The sequence below is a fragment of the Orbicella franksi genome, chromosome 5 (assembly GCF_964199315.1).
Source record: "Orbicella franksi chromosome 5, jaOrbFran1.1, whole genome shotgun sequence".
NCBI classification, from domain to species: Eukaryota; Metazoa; Cnidaria; class Anthozoa; order Scleractinia; family Merulinidae; genus Orbicella; species Orbicella franksi.
Genome location: NC_138149.1, coordinates 31326340 through 31341991, shown reverse-complemented (window position 1 = coordinate 31341991; position 15652 = coordinate 31326340). Strand labels below are relative to the sequence as shown.

Below are 15652 nucleotides of genomic sequence, written 5' to 3'. Positions count from 1 at the left end.
GGTGGTTTGTCCATCTGAGCCAAAGAATTTGCGGTTGATATGGTGCTGTAGGCATAACGTATGACAATATACAAACATTGAAAATTGGCCGGAGATCCTTATACAGTGAGAAATTCCACATTTTTCACATTGCATGATTACGATAAGAACCAGCCTTTGTCGAGCAGCGGAAGTGGCAGTGATGGGAGACAAACCGCAATGATGAATGAAACTGTTGAAATGGGGAATGCAGTTAAAAACGCCATACCTCAATATCCTCCCTGTTTTTATTTTACAGTTTATTTTTTTCTGTTTTGTAGGTGAGTTTAACTTCTCGTGATTCGCATACACTTAAAGAAGTTAATCTTATTTCACTAAATCTCCCGCGAAAGCCATTGATCTGAAGCTGTCACTTCAAAACAACTTCTTCAGTTGAAAGATCACACCCCATGAATGGAATTTTATACCCGTTACCAACAGTTGTCGTGACACAGTGATTTAGACCATGCTCATCCGGCTAGGCTAGCCTGGTGAAATGTATTTTATCTCTGCCTTCGTCGTTGGCGTATTTCTACCCTTTGTCCACACTTGCACATTAATTCCAGGAACTGTATTTTATAGCTCAACTCAGCGCACAATCTTAGCACCAATAGTTTTCCAAGCTAAAGTTCTCAATACAACAGAAGAAGAACCGCCAGGTCAACTCTTCGATGTTTGCGTCAAAATCGAGAGGATCTTCAAATCACCGTTTGAAATTCCTCCAGAGCTGTGCTTTGGATCCTTTGGAATTCAAGAATTGTGTCTGTCATATGTCTTCCCAGACACTGATTACGTGTTCTTTGTGAATGAAGATTTCACAGCCAGATATGATGGTTACCCCGTTTCGGCAATTCAAGTCAGCGATGAACTCGTCTCCGCCGTGGAGCGCGGTTATTGCTCTGGAGAAACACCGCCGTTACGTGACAGCTGCGGTAAGTTAATAACTTTATTTTATACCCAACGAAACAAAAACTGAGTGATATAATCAGTGAGCTTATTTTCCAGCTTGCGCGCAATGCAAATGAGGGAACAAAAGTTTAAAATTTTAGCTAACTCTTATCAAGAATTCACGCCAGTCGTGAAATCCTACCTAAAGCAATTTCTGTTTTGTTTCCGTACATTTTGACATCAACAGCAGATTTTTTTCTGTTTTCCCTCCGTGGGAAAGCAAATATTTACGTATGTGAGAATGTCGGAGTTTTTCTTTCAACAATAATGTTTTGATTTTCTTAGCGCGCCGCGCGCCACATTTTCGCGTCGTTTTTCAGCTGGCGGAAGTGGCAGGCGGCGCGACCTATAAATGTCATGTCACTAAAGATCAATAGCCGATCCTATTAATCAAGTCCGCTTGAGGATTTATCCGGCGACAGCAGAATTGTTAGACGCGCAAACAACTAAAATCTATTTTGCGATTCTCAAACTCGAAAACTGTAGTCGTGCAGCCAGGATATCAAAACAAAACCTGGTCTGAAAGTCACACCCATGAACGTGAGTTGAGACAAAGAGCACAATTATCAAAACATTGTTGTCTTTCTGTTACCAACGCGACCCTTAGAAGTCGTGGTTAGGAAAAGCTTCCGAAGATTTTAGCTGTGGGCTTAAAGTTGAAACTAAAAAAAAAGCACACACCAAAACATATCAGGTTGGTCTTTCCTTTTCGCAGCAAGGAATCTGATATAAATTCGCACTTGAGAATCCAATCCTTTTTAATCCGGCATATTTTATACTTGTCACTATTGCCGACCACACCTACAAGTTCAAATCTTGAAGCATTTCCTTTCTGTCTGACAAAAATCCCGTAGAAACCGTAAGCTTCACGGCAACTCTCACAGATGTTTACAGATGTAAACACTTTGTCTCAACTGTCAAATATGACAAGAGTGTTTCGGAAGCATTTTTGTTTACACTGGCCACCCACCGTGTACACGATTAAGATGTCTGAAAATTACAGACAGAAAAATATTATATCTTTGATTTCCAAGGATCGCTCGGAGAAAAAGAAAGGTTTTGTGCTTCCTCTCGGCACGGTAGCAGTGGAGTTCATTAAGCTCTAAGAGTTATAGTTTTGACGAAGTATCTACTCTCGTATACAAGTGGAGTCAATAAGTGGAAAGAAGCTCGGCTGGCCCTCTTCTCTCCCCTGGGTAAAGAACTCTTCATCGCTGTTTTGCAGGAGGAAACGATACATCTTACTAAGATGGTGGTCTTTGCCACAAGGCGAGTGCTAGAGTCAAAGAATTACAGAGTACAAGATCCGGTTGTCAATTGAAATTACATTTTTAAAATCAAATCGCTCAGCAGCCACTTATTCGGTTATGACCTTGGACACCCTAAGATGCACGCTCTTTGCGCACGTAGCGCGCTTTCTCATGATCCTCGGTATAATACCGTCACGATAACCCTCCACGCCATTTTTCGTTTTTTTTTTTTTTCTAGAGGGTAATATAACCAAAGGCTTATGCATTTTCTCATCATTGCCTCTTCAACAAGTAAAATTTCGTGTGAGAGGTATCTTTCCATGTTTTGCGAATTTGGATCTCGAAAACCCGTGAAAAATTAAGCGAGTCCAGAAGTTTATTAGTCTTCTTTCTGGCCGATGTTGGGTCACGCGGGTGGCGGGAGCAGCGTTGCGTGACGGCCCAAAGTAAGTCGAAGAATGTAGAACATAAAATGTAACGCCCAGTTAAACGTTAGAAGGTTCATTCTTGGCTTGCGTGCTCTTTCTCTTGCATTATTGGTAAGTTAGCAGAATAGCCTATTAATGATGTGAAATTATCAGTTTAATTCCGGGAGGTATTCCCTTATATGTCCGGTCCCAAAGGGTAGGGTTTTATAGCCGTTTTGGTCATAAATAGGGTATCGATTTTAGCCATTTTGGTCTCAAATAGAGTATGGTTTCTGCACTCAAGTCTTGAAATGGGTATGTTTTTTTAGATATAGCCGAAGCTACGTTTTCATCATTATCGATAAGACCATCAACAAAAGCCCCTCACTATGCCTTTAACATCCGTTTGAACTAGGGAACTAATTATAAGGCAGGTCTGAAACAGGGTATTGATTTAAGGGTCAGGTCTCAAATAAGGTGTGGAATTTTTGGTCAGGTCATAAAAAGGGTAGGGAAAATCGCATATTTTGGTTTTAAATAGGAAAAGGGTTTTGGGAAGCGGGCCGCACACCCCCAACCAATTTTTCTGAGAATAACCCCCCCCCCGGGGGGGGGGTAAAGTAGATGATAGATAATGTGACTCTTAGCTGTAGCGTAACATCTAGGCCAGATTTCTGAACAGCTACTGGTAAACGAGTCTAAGAAACATTTTCCACCGAAAGGAAAACTTTTTTTAATTTTTCATTCATAGTACCGCCCAAGATTGAAGAGGAAACCTTTGAACCTGTGAACCGAATACCGGAAGGGGGGAAAGCTGTCGTTAACTGTCTAGCAAGCGGTTCCTTGCCCGTGATTACAAACTGGTACCGGGGAGGAGAGCTTGTGTTGGAAAAACAACGAGGGAATATGCTGGAAATCACTGACGCCACCATGTACGACACTGGCAGATATGTATGCACGGTTAAAAACCCTGCAGGAGAAGCGACGGAGGAGACTTATGTACAGATTCGTAAGTATGGACACCCAGGAGGACTGCCATATAAAAAAGACGGCGGTGTTCGTCGTACCTATTAGGGGTTAAAAATGAGGCTTTGGTACCTCTTGGGGTTTTCAGCCTCGAAAGGTCCACAGTGGGAGCTTTCGTGGTACCTTTTAGGGTACTGAGCCTAAAACAAAATATCACAGGAGATTATGTGTTGTTATAGAATTGGTGCCTCTCAGGGGTGAAACAAATTTCAAGCCACGCTCAGAAAACAGATTCTTGGTACCTATTAGGGGTTCTTTTCAAAATTTCCGACGAGTGATCCATTCCTTTTCCTATGAGAGTCTCCCCCCCCCCCCCCCCGGGAGTTCTGTTGGTGGTAAAGGAATATGCACCAGAAGCTGATATACTATATGTCATTTGTTCCCAGTCTCCTCAGCGTGTGGACGCCTGGTCGCAGTCGATGAAAACGCCACAGTAACAATACAGAGCCCAGAATATCCCTGGCCATACCGGAAAGCGAAGTCCTGCTCATGGCGAGTGTGTCCCCCACAAGGAATGAGGCTGGAGTTTAATTTCACGACCTTTGACCTTCGTACATTCGACAAACTGGAGATTATCAATGGTACGATATACAGCCTCTTCAGCTTCTGACTACGAAAGTGATTAGTCAACATTGATGGGGAGGGAAGAGGTGGACACATTATGAATGTCATATTAGGGGATAACTTAGTGTGTATTTGCCTCCGGAAGCATCCCATAATAGCTCTTTGAAACAATAGAATTCCAGATAGTCGCCGAAAAAGTTCATTGTTCATGGAGGATCGCAGCCTGGCGACGTGTTCTTTGAACCCCTTCCATATCCATCAAGGGTGTTCTCCTAAACCCTCCTTCTAATCTTCTATTTGAACGATTGAATGCAAGGGGTGGAAATCTTTCCCGCTCCTTCGCTCTATCTAGCACTCTCCCATCAGTGTACTAAAAGATTGCTAAAAAGAGGTTACTACCCCGATTCTGCTTAATTAGATAAATTAGGGTAAAGTGCGCGCTGACGTACATATTCTTCTTAATCGACATCAGGATAAATCAGGGTGAATCAACCGCCATTTTTCAGCAGTACATTTAACTTGGTACCTACCGCATGGTGGGAGGCGTCGTGGTCTCATGGGTAATGCGTTCGTCTCCGGATCGAGCGGTCCGGGTTCGAGCTCTGGCTGAGGACATTGTGTTGTGTTCTTTGGAAAGACACTTTAATCTCGCAGTGTCTTTCTCCACCCAGGTGTGTGTATAAATTAAAATGGGTACCGGCGAACTTAATGCTGGAAGTAACCCTGCGATGGACTAGCATCCCAACCCGGGGGTAAATCCCGTGATAACGCATTTAAATTTTTGGTTTCCTCAGAGTGCGATCAGCATCGCTATCCGTGGAGAAAATACTGCGGTTCTAAGGTGTTACCTGGGGTCTTTGTTTCGCGGTGTAACTCGACTTGTATGCAGATTGTCTTGAACTCTGGAATCTTGCCAAACAGAGTAGCCACTGGTTTCCAGGCCACTGTCAGGGCTACGGATGAAGGTAAGTTAACGCGATCCCCACAAAGCTTTACACGAAGCCCAGTCCAGTTCTACAGTAGCCCTCTGTCACGCAACGTTACGTTCCCGGGTGCATGTCTCTCATCCGAGGGCGTTGATTTGCGTGACTGAGAGAGTCCCAGAACTGAACTACACTAAAACAAAAAAGGTCAAATAACTACATTAAATGGTGGTATGTGTATCAAGCGAAGGAACTAATTTAGAAAGGGGAATGAGAACGAGAGAATGGTCGCGAGACACTGGGCTGGAGTGGTACTTGGGATAAATACTTCAGGTAAAGCGTTTAAAGAATCTGTTGATTTCAGACTGTAGAGCTTAGTAAAAGAACAGAAATGAAACCGATGCCAAAATAAGGCGGTGATAGTGCATGCAGTCAGCCTCAAGTGTTCTATTTCTCCACGAGCTAAAAAAGAAAACTAATTACATGGTGTCGACAGGGTCAAATGCCCCTCGATTCCGCCGAGGGGGTAAGAGTTCAAAACCAGAATTTTGTTAGTGTATGGTTAAATTTTGATCAATTCGAAGGGAACCCACATGCTTATTTGTGAACTTTATATGCTCATATTATGTAATCTAAAAACAGAAATAAAAGAGCATATACAGTTCACAAATAAGGGTGCGGGGTCCCTATGATCGATCCTTGAACCCTTGAGGCCCAAGCATATTGAGACCTTCCATTGGAATATCGGTGAACAGTTAGAAGCCGTTAAGATTCTCTCTCCAAGGTGAAGTAATAAAAGAAACTTGAATTCAATGCTTGTCACATTTACAACATTACAAGATACAGGGATACTGCAATAACCTAACACGATCTGGAATCTGGAGTCCAATGCTACTAGAAATCACTGCTCCAATGTTTTCAAACCGTGTCACCAAAACGGTGGAGCCGGACAGCACAAAAACAACGAATGAAGATCTTTGAAAAAGATAGAGTCAAAAAAACAACTGTCTGCCGTTGTAAATCGCTTTACCCGCGGCAGAGCCCTAAGCCGTTTATTTTAATATCCGCTTATGAAAAAAGTAATCTTCTTACTTTCACAGAAAGTACAGAGTTCAACCTCGCAGAGTTGTTTTGTAGCAGTAACTTAGGTATGTATTGTTAGATATTGTTCTGGTTTATTTCCGAAAGCAAGAATTCCTGATAGTTTTACGCTCACAACTAAACAACAACGTATTCAAGGAGAATTAGCACTCTGGCTTTGATTTCGCCAACTGGAATCCTGCAAAATCCTGCCCTAAATTTGTCGCGGGGACGGCAGGATGTGCAACGTAACTTTAATTAAGTACATTCTTACATGACCCCATCATATTTTGTTTCGTTTTTTTTTTGCTATTAGGTCTGTTTGTTTCTCTCACTCGTCCAAAGCGAGAGCGTGTCTTACCAACAAAACCCTTACGATTGCAATTTGGACTGAAAGCCTTGCAATGACTGTAATGAGGGCACTAGCTACTCAAAAACGTTTGGATGTCAGGGACCACGCGCCGATGAAGAATTTAATTCTTGTACGATGCCGGACCTCTTGGTCAGGAAATTCTCGTACCAGACGTATACATGATGCCGGAGACTTGAGAGAAAGACATCCTGTGAGAAATGAACCTCAGTTTTTTCTTTTGTTTTTACTCTAGTCGCCAGAGTTACCCCCACGGTGAAGTTTCAGCTAGGATTAGAGGTCAATGTGATAGTTTTGGAAATCTTCAAACAAGATGAACCGGCGACTGTTTTCATAGACCAAGAAATCTCCATCAAGCACGGGTAAGCAAAACCCGTAAATTCCGGTACTTAACTTAATTCCCCGCGTAATTAATCCTTCCTACAGAAAGCCCATGGGCTTTAGCTCCCAAGGAATAACAAAAGTTCTTCCTTATTAAAAGAGCCGCGTATACTTTTCGGGTTTCTTTCCCATTTGTTTCCCGAATCTAGTAGACATAATAAGAAACGAGATATCGAAGCAGTCAATGTTTTAGCGGTCACAAGCTTTCGACGCTGCCACAGCATCTCTCTCAAATGACTATGGCGGGAATCTATTTGTCACGTGATGTTTTGGCAGGTGACTTGGTTCACCCAAGCTCACGTGACAAGTAGATTACCACCATATTCACTTGAGAAAGACGCTGTGGCAACGACGAAAGCTTGTGATCGCTAAAACATTGACACTACTTTGGTATCTCGTTTGTTTTTGCCTTTTATATGTGAGCCCGACCATATTTTTCTGCTATAACAACTGATAACTGACCGCATAAAGAACGTTACAAATTTATTAGTTTCAGCAGTTGGTGTTCACTTTCGAGAAGTTTCTACACTTCAGAGCAATTTATTTCTTATTCTGAAACTCTCAAGTGTGTTTTTTTGTTATCCTACATAAGAACTTCTTTTTCATTCTTCCAAAGTTCTACCTCTTTTCTTCTTATTTTGCAGTTTTACCATTACAGATATGTTTGGCTGTTCGATTGATTTCAAACTTGATTCGGAATATTACGTTTTCGCTTCTTACGAGGAATACGACGACGGCGAGGAACCCAGCTCGTATGTGATGGATTTTGCTGCAGATCCCCGCAACAATAACATGCCCGCGAACTTCGTTCAGCGGTTGAACAGGATGAAAGAAGATCCGCCCAAATGTGAGGCGCTGCCGGCGAAATGAGTTGCTTGTGGTGGGAGAGGGGGAGAATGAAATTAATTAGGAAATTAATAAGGCTTAAGTTAAAATTTAGTTAGTTGCAGCGGCATAAAGAGACTTACGCAAAAGACATTCGCTTAGGATTTGTTTGTAACTTGCGCTCAACCGATAATCAATTAAGTTTAGCGATAAAAGCTCACCCGCCATCATCGTCATTTCCTCTCGCAGTTGATTGGCTCTTAACGATGACTTCCCAGGACCCCCAATCTTTTTAGTCACTGACGGGTTGAACTTTGGTGCTGACCAAGACGATCGTGGACTCTTTAAGCGCGCTTAGCCGGATGCTAAGTTGCTCTTAAGGCTTGGGGCTGTTCTTTATGTATTGTTTTGTTTGGCCAATCTTTAAAAACCTTGTAAATTGTGCAGGTCATTCCGTTGGTTTAGAAGGAGCATGTAGGAAGTCTACCTGTTCTGGTTTCTGTAGCATGAAGCGACCGTGAAATAAATTGTTCCTGTTAGAGCGGTTTTCAATTGAGTGTCAAAAATAATCAGTAAATTACTGTGATTTTAGTTTTACTACGGTTTGAGATTTACTGACTAGTCTAATTGGTAGGTTATTAGCCTGCGTTGTAGGCGTAAACGGAGAAGGAGTAGGGAGGCAACAACGCGAGAAATAATGGGAAGGAACGTCCTCTCTCCCTCGCCCCCTCCATCTATCCCCGCTCTTGTTCTCCCTCCCCATCTCCCCTGTTTTACGCCTGCTACGCAAGCTAGGAAGTTATTGGATTGGTTTTAACTTTACGACACTCAATTGAAAACCGCTTTAGTGAATAAAATGTGATCACACGACGTACGATAAAATGAATTAGGTCTGAGGAGTATGGATACATGACTCTTTTACGGTATTTTATGTAATTTGTTTAATGTTTCTCGCTGGCGTTCACTCTCGTGTATTTTTTTTTTATTATTATTGGAAAATAACGGAAAAGATAAGAGAACAATTTTTTTTTCTCCGAATATTATTGTTTAGCTGACAAGGACGAAAGATAAGAAAGTGATGCTTTTCTAATAAACGTGTGTGGAAATTTTGCAACTTCGGCTAAGAATGGTAAAACGACCTTCATTTTACAAGTTCAGTTGGAAAATACCCACGGTGAAACATTTCCTCCGCTATTTTCAGTCTCCTGTAGAAATGAATTTGCTATTTTTTTCTCAAACAAGAAAAACTCCTGTAAATAATTAGTGAAATTTCGAACGAATATTTGGACAATGAGCCGTGAATCCGTTTACGAATGTCGTTTCCTTCCAGAACTAGGATCCAGGGGAGTTAACCATATGCTTTATAGGTCGTATACTAGAACAGGAAATCTTGTAAGGTACTGAGAACTTGTTTACCTATTTCAAGGAAAGACTGAAATATCATTTTATCTCACCGTTCTCTTGAACGAAGAAAACTGATTATTGAAGAAGAACGTAAATACCGTTCTCTTGAAGCGAAGAAAAGTGATTATTGAAGAAGAATGTTCTATTTTGCGTTTTTTTCTTTTTTTTTTCCTTCGAACTTCAAAAAGCTTCTAAATCCAGTGGTTGGTTTAAGCTGTGCGTTCATTGCTTCATAATTAAATTCAAATGATTAACTAGCAGTATTTGCCAGAAGACTAGATCGCTTCGTTCTAACAACCTTTCAAGTGCCAAAAGCGTGCACAGGCGAATAAATAATGCAAACATGCGTCGAACCGTGAAACCCTTAATATTGCTACTACTTAATATCAGTATTAAAGAGAGATACGTGTACTGTAGTGGAGTTAACTGACCGCCCAACCATCCGGGTGGTATCGGACTTATATAGCGAAAGAACAAAGGTTTTTCTGTGAACCAATGAGAAAGCACTGACGTCATGATCAAACTGGTTAAACGAGTATCTGAGACCGCTGGATTAGAAGATTCAAAATACAGTTGAAACCCGCTATTTCCAACTCTCGGGGGAAGCATAAAATGGTTCGAAATAACTGATAGTAAAATGACTAAAGGGCAAATCCAAGGTGAATGGTTTTGACCCGTAGGTTTTGATTTCGAAATAACGGGGAATTCGTATTAACCGAGTTCGAGTTAGCGAGGCCCACCTGTAGTTGACATATCTTGTTAGGAAACAGCTCAATTACAAACTGGTTTACGGGTATAATTCAAAAGTAACGGAAGACATTCGGTTGCATGAGTAATTTACGTTAGATTTAATAATTTAATATGGCTGATTATTAGCTGTGTCACGTTTTCTTTCCCATGGTGTTGTATAAAGTTGTTCTATTTTGTGAATTCAAGTATTTCTGCATTCACACTTACAGAGAAGCTTCTTACTAAATGAGAGAGGGTTTGTAGCATTGACTGCGTTCAAGACACGTTCAGACAAGGCACTATTCTACACCGATACAAAGTACATCATAGCCTAAAAATGACCATTTGCTTGCGTTTATGTTCAGGCATACCCTTTATAAGCACCAACTCGAGAAAAAAAAAAAAGCCAAGAGGAACGAACGTTAACTTTAGTTTCCAGACTGTGTTTCTCGCGCATATTATAAATACACGCACTACTACACGCGTTTAAAGTCCTAAAACAGTATGGCGCAGCAAACCTGTTTTAACTCTATTGTATTTCATGAGCGCTCTTTCCGTCTGAGCATGCGTATACAATACCTTTTTTTTTTATATATTTTCTAACACATTTAAGAAGGGCTACCCGAAACGTCTAGTTTACGCGAACTCAGTTTGACATTTAAAAGAGCTTTTTCAGCCTTAAATAACTTTCTCTTCATAGTGTAACGCATCTTATGAGTTTTGTGCTCATTTCTACTCTCTCTTCTCCCGCCTGGATTCAACAGAATTTAGGGCGGGTAAAGGAGCGAGTATCTGGACTGCCCGATGGTGAGATTCCGAAAGTCTTGTCCTAGATTTGTTTCAGGTCGATCGTTTACTTGTCGCCAAAGAAGCAAAGAATCAGTTTTCTTGATTTGCATTCACACATACATTGCGAGATAGCACACTTCATACGATAGGTACCTTTATAGCCCCAGCTAACAATACCTGCAAAATATATTTCGTTGAAACTAGCCTCGTCAGTCGTATGTCATATTGGATTTCGTAAATCCATTCAATATAACACCTGCAAAGTTTGTACATTTAAGAAAAAATGTATTCCCATACCGGGAGTCGAACCCGGGCCGCCTGGCTGAAAACCAGGAATCCTAACCGCTAGACCATATGGGACAACTAGAAACTGTTCCATCTGCAGCAAAAATAATACCCTTGTACTAGAATACTTCGGTCTGCCGGGAGTCTAGTTTATTGTGGCGTCTCAGTCTGTCTGTCAACTATTAACTATAAAATCTAGTCTTAAATCTTCAACAGGTTTTTCGGTACTTGCATAAACAAATATTGTTAGATGAAAATATCCAGCGATTTTGCATTTTAGTTTGCAACTTTTTCACTGCAAAACATTACCGATCTAGATAGATGCCGGTCTAGCTGGGAAAATCTAGACCGCTTTCAATATCGATTTCAGCCAATCAAATTGATGAATTTGTTAGTTCCCAGTCCTTGTTAGACAGAGTCATATAACAATGCAAAATAAAAATGATATACATTTTCCCATACCGGGAGTCGAACCCGGGCCGCCTGGGTGAAAACCAGGAATCCTAACCGCTAGACCATATGGGATACCATAGGAACTGACAAAAAAAAAATTGTGAACATAGATTACAAAGAGAGCAAATGTAAGGGAGATGGGTGAAGAATGGGTGAAGAAAATAACAAATAAGAAAACTTATGAAGATATAAAAAAGACTAGAATTTTTGAATAATAATTGACAGATACACACCACAATAAACTGCCCTCAAGAATGAAGTGCTCTAGTGCGAGGCTACTATAATTGTTGCTATTCTTTCCTTTTCGCGGTGTCCCATATGGTCTAGCGGTTAGGATTCCTGGTTTTCACTCAGGCTGCCCGAGTTCGACTCCCGGTATGGGAATTAGCAATTTTTTCTGCTTCAAGTGACATGGTCGGATGTTTTATTCTGAGACTAAGCGAAGACAGTTAACAATGGTGCTTAAAAGAAATATAAAATGCTTCGAAATTGTTCGTTGAATTCTGTGCTCTGAGTAATGACTAGTTGAATATTTGAAGATGAGTGAAATGGAGATCCTAAGTTATTTTACCAACCCTACCACATGAATGGTTGAGAAAAACTTCAACCGATTACTTTCTTCTGAAACCGAATCTTATCGCGTCAGGAAATTCTCGCCAGAATAGTTGGTGAAAAGGAAAGAGTCTTACTGGGATAGATTCAACTTATCTAGCCTCAGTGATTGATAAAAAAAGTAAGCAAAAACACCTGCAAAGTTTGTACATTTAAAAAGAGAGTTCCCATACCGGGAGTCGAACCCGGGCCGCCTGGGTGAAAACCAGGAATCCTAACCGCTAGACCATATGGGATTGTGTAAAGTGTAATTGAACATGAATATAAAGAAAAGAAAGTCAAGGGAGATCAGTACATACATGTATCAAGAAAATAGCAAAAAAGAAAAAAATGATGAAGATGTCAAACTAGTCTGTCCACAGACGTTTATTTTTTTTTGGTGCGAGTCATTTTACTTCTTTTCTTTTCTTTGCATTTTGACTCGTTCATATCCCACGCACCGGATTAATATTTTGCCAAGCTTGCGATCTCGATGAAGTCAATACAAAAACAGAGGGTCACTGGACAGAATAATCTCAATCTATACTTTTTAGACAATAATAGATACAGATAGACACCACAATAAACTACCATCCAGCACGAAAGTGCTCTTGCGCAAGGTTACTCTATTTGCAGCGAATTTGTAGCATGAAGCAGCCAGGAGTAATTTGTCGAAGTACACTTTGGGAATTCAGCCGATCACTTCAATACTCTTATGTTCGGTTACTTCCCTTTCATTTCCAATGGCAGTTGTTACGCCGTTTTTTCTGTTTCTACTTTTTACTGATCACAGCTATTACAAAAATAAAACTACGAGTTCACTTGTCACGTTCCTTTTAAAGAGACAACCCACATGATCCATCAAATCACTGTCAAACTGTCAATTATGTTAACGTAATGTCATGTGCAATTCGCATAAGGTTCCATTGCGACTGCGCACCAAGCTACATAGCATATTTTCTTTCGAGATTATCGAGGTTGACTAAAACATTTTCCATCTTGATTTTAACTGACTATTCCTAAGTGGTTGACCTAAATAAGGTAACGTGAACAATATTAAAGTTACAATCTTGGCTTTTATCGATTAAAAGTTTAGGATAACACTAAGTTAAAAGACAAAAGTTGTTGTTAAATATTTCTTACAACATCAGCGTCACCAACAAACAATTGCACAATCCATAGTTCGTGGGTTGGCCTTTCTCATATCTTAGGCCCGCCTAGTCCATATCATTACCCGTTCGTACTCTCGTGTCTAAACATATTCAAAAGGACACCTTAGTGCTATTTGTGGCATGTACACATTTCCTTGCACCTTTGTGCGAAATGCGAACGAGATACGAATTTTAATTAAACAAACCTATTTCAATGTCTAAAAAGGAATACTAAACGAATTAAGGCTTGGCTGAAAAATCACACAACAAAACCCTGAAAAGTTATAGAATCCAGAATGACTATTTCCAGGAAGAGCTTTTCCAAAAACTAGACATCAATTTTATTTCATTATTTGAATTGATGCCAAAAAGAAACTAACCATAGCAACGGTGAGTACATGCAGCTTGAAAATCCATAGTTAACACTATCGGCACGAAAATATGCTCGGATATTTGTCCGCAGACATTATCTGTTCTGAGAAGCGAACACTGTGAGCTTTGAGGAACAGATAATGTCCAAGGACAAATATCTGAGCATATTTTCTCGCCAAGTGGGGGCTATTGTGTTTATCGTACTTGAATTTTTTTTTCGCAACACGCGCAGTTTTAAAAATTGGGAAATATCACTTGTTCCCAAGGGCATTTTCAGTCACGTGACGCTTTTAGACCAATCTCGCGCTAGCGAAAATATTTGATGGATTATAAATTCCAATATAATAAAACTCATTTCCAGTGTTAAGTTATCCCGAGTATATCCCGAGTATGTCCCGAATATACCCGATTATATTCCTCCTCTGGTGGTGTGCCTTGGCGCGGCGAGGAGGCTTGAGCATCCTCATGATCCCTAGAGCTATGCTGGCTGGAGCTTCACACCGTCTGGGAGGTCTGAGGCATCATGATGCCCGATTACGTCCCCAGTATGCCCTAGTTGGAGGCTAAAGCATCACAGCAGTTTTCAGTTGAGTGTTGTAAAACCAAGACTATGAGCCACTTACAACAAGAATTTTGCAAGTCAAAAAAGCAACTACATTAATATATAAAAAACTGATTAGTAACAAGAGTTTAACCCCAGAGTCAAGTCAAAAGAAATGGCTAGAGGATTGTGGCCTACCAATAAATGACAACATAAATTGGACTGCTGCCTATCTTTTAGCTAAAAAATGCACAAAGAGCACTAAGCTGATAGAGTTTCAGTTTAAATTCTTACATAGACGTGTACCAACCAATAACTTCTTATTTAGAATAGGTCTACAGGGCGATGAAGCGTGCAGTTTTTGTCACACCTCCTCTGAGCCAATAATTCATCTTTTTTGGTCATGCCGCCAAACATCTTACTTTTGGAATAAACTTACTGAATGGCTGAAAAACTTAAATTTACTTCATAGAGATTATGCTTTGACAAATATTACTGCTTTGGGTCTGAGGCCAGATATCTCTCAATTTGCGCTTCTTATCAATTACAGCTTTCTCTGGGCACGATATCACATATGGCTCGCTAAAACAAAAGATGATCATCCAAATCTTACGCATTTCATATGCACACTAAAATCACAATATGAAATTGAAACAAAAAGTGGAGACACAAAGAAATGGAAACCTCTTACAGAATATATGAGGATTTAATTATTATTTTAGATTATATTTTCTATACCTATCGGTATCTATCTCCTACCCATTAGTCTATTTCTAATCTCCTGTCAGATGCATAACTCATTTTACCTTTAACGTACCACATGCCTTTGGTCTGTTTTTTATGTTTCCATGGTACAACCTCAAGCTGTAATGATAACTGAACTATCTATTTTTCTTCTATTTTTCTTTGCCCCTTGTCGTCACTGTATTTGTTAGAAGTGTAAGTCGCGTAACTGTATTTGTTAGTAGTGTAAGTCGTTTAGATATTGTAATTTAAATAGTGTAAATAATTAGAGCAATATAATGTAACTAGAGCTAGTGTTGTAAGTAAGTATTGTTTTCCCTTGTGTTATTGCAAATAAATAAAAAAAAAAAAAAATTTGAAGCCTAACCGAGCCATGATTGGTTTTGGTTTTCCTTTTGACTGGATGACAAACTGGTGCGAGTTATTTAAGCCAATCACTTTGCATAGTAATGCAACCAAAACCAATGCGTACAGTTACCGTTCGACACTCAGGCCCCGTCCAAACCATGTTACGCCAGAGGAATTTGAAAACGGAGCTTTATTTCTCCGGTTAGGCATTGCGTCCACACTAATCCGCAACGAAAATGGAGCTTTTCGAAAACACTCTTAAAACCGGAGGAATTTGGAAACGCCGGCTTTGCGTTTTTGTGTGCACAGGAAACATTTTGAAAATGAAGCTTTTCGAAACCGATGGCGTCACGAAAATCATGTGATTTCACTGACCGAGTTTTATTCAAATACAAATGCAAAATGACTGGTGATTGGTACGTTTTTAATTCCTCTGGCTTAGTGTGGATGGGA

The 15652-nt window shown here is 40.3% G+C and overlaps 1 protein-coding gene and 3 non-coding genes across 4 annotated transcripts; 1 reads left to right on the top strand and 3 right to left on the bottom strand.

Moving 5' to 3' along the window:
• The first annotated feature begins 467 nt into the window (after positions 1 to 467).
• Positions 468 to 10192, top strand: LOC145488194 (uncharacterized). Its single transcript, XM_081466999.1, has 7 exons — positions 468 to 950; positions 3375 to 3632; positions 4036 to 4230; positions 5008 to 5178; positions 6237 to 6284; positions 6822 to 6948; positions 7612 to 10192. The coding sequence occupies exons 1-7, from the start codon at positions 515 to 517 to the stop codon at positions 7835 to 7837; spliced, it is 1461 nt and encodes a 486-aa protein (XP_081323125.1). The 5' UTR covers positions 468 to 514; the 3' UTR covers positions 7838 to 10192.
• Positions 10193 to 11002: 810 nt separating this feature from the next.
• On the bottom strand, positions 11003 to 11074 carry Trnae-uuc (transfer RNA glutamic acid (anticodon UUC)). The gene has a single exon. It is a non-coding gene; the product is annotated as a tRNA-Glu (tRNA).
• Positions 11075 to 11452: 378 nt separating this feature from the next.
• Positions 11453 to 11524, bottom strand: Trnae-uuc (transfer RNA glutamic acid (anticodon UUC)). The gene has a single exon. It is a non-coding gene; the product is annotated as a tRNA-Glu (tRNA).
• A 704-nt stretch (positions 11525 to 12228) lies between these two features.
• Trnae-uuc (transfer RNA glutamic acid (anticodon UUC)) lies at positions 12229 to 12300 on the bottom strand. The gene has a single exon. It is a non-coding gene; the product is annotated as a tRNA-Glu (tRNA).
• Positions 12301 to 15652: the final 3352 nt, after the last annotated feature.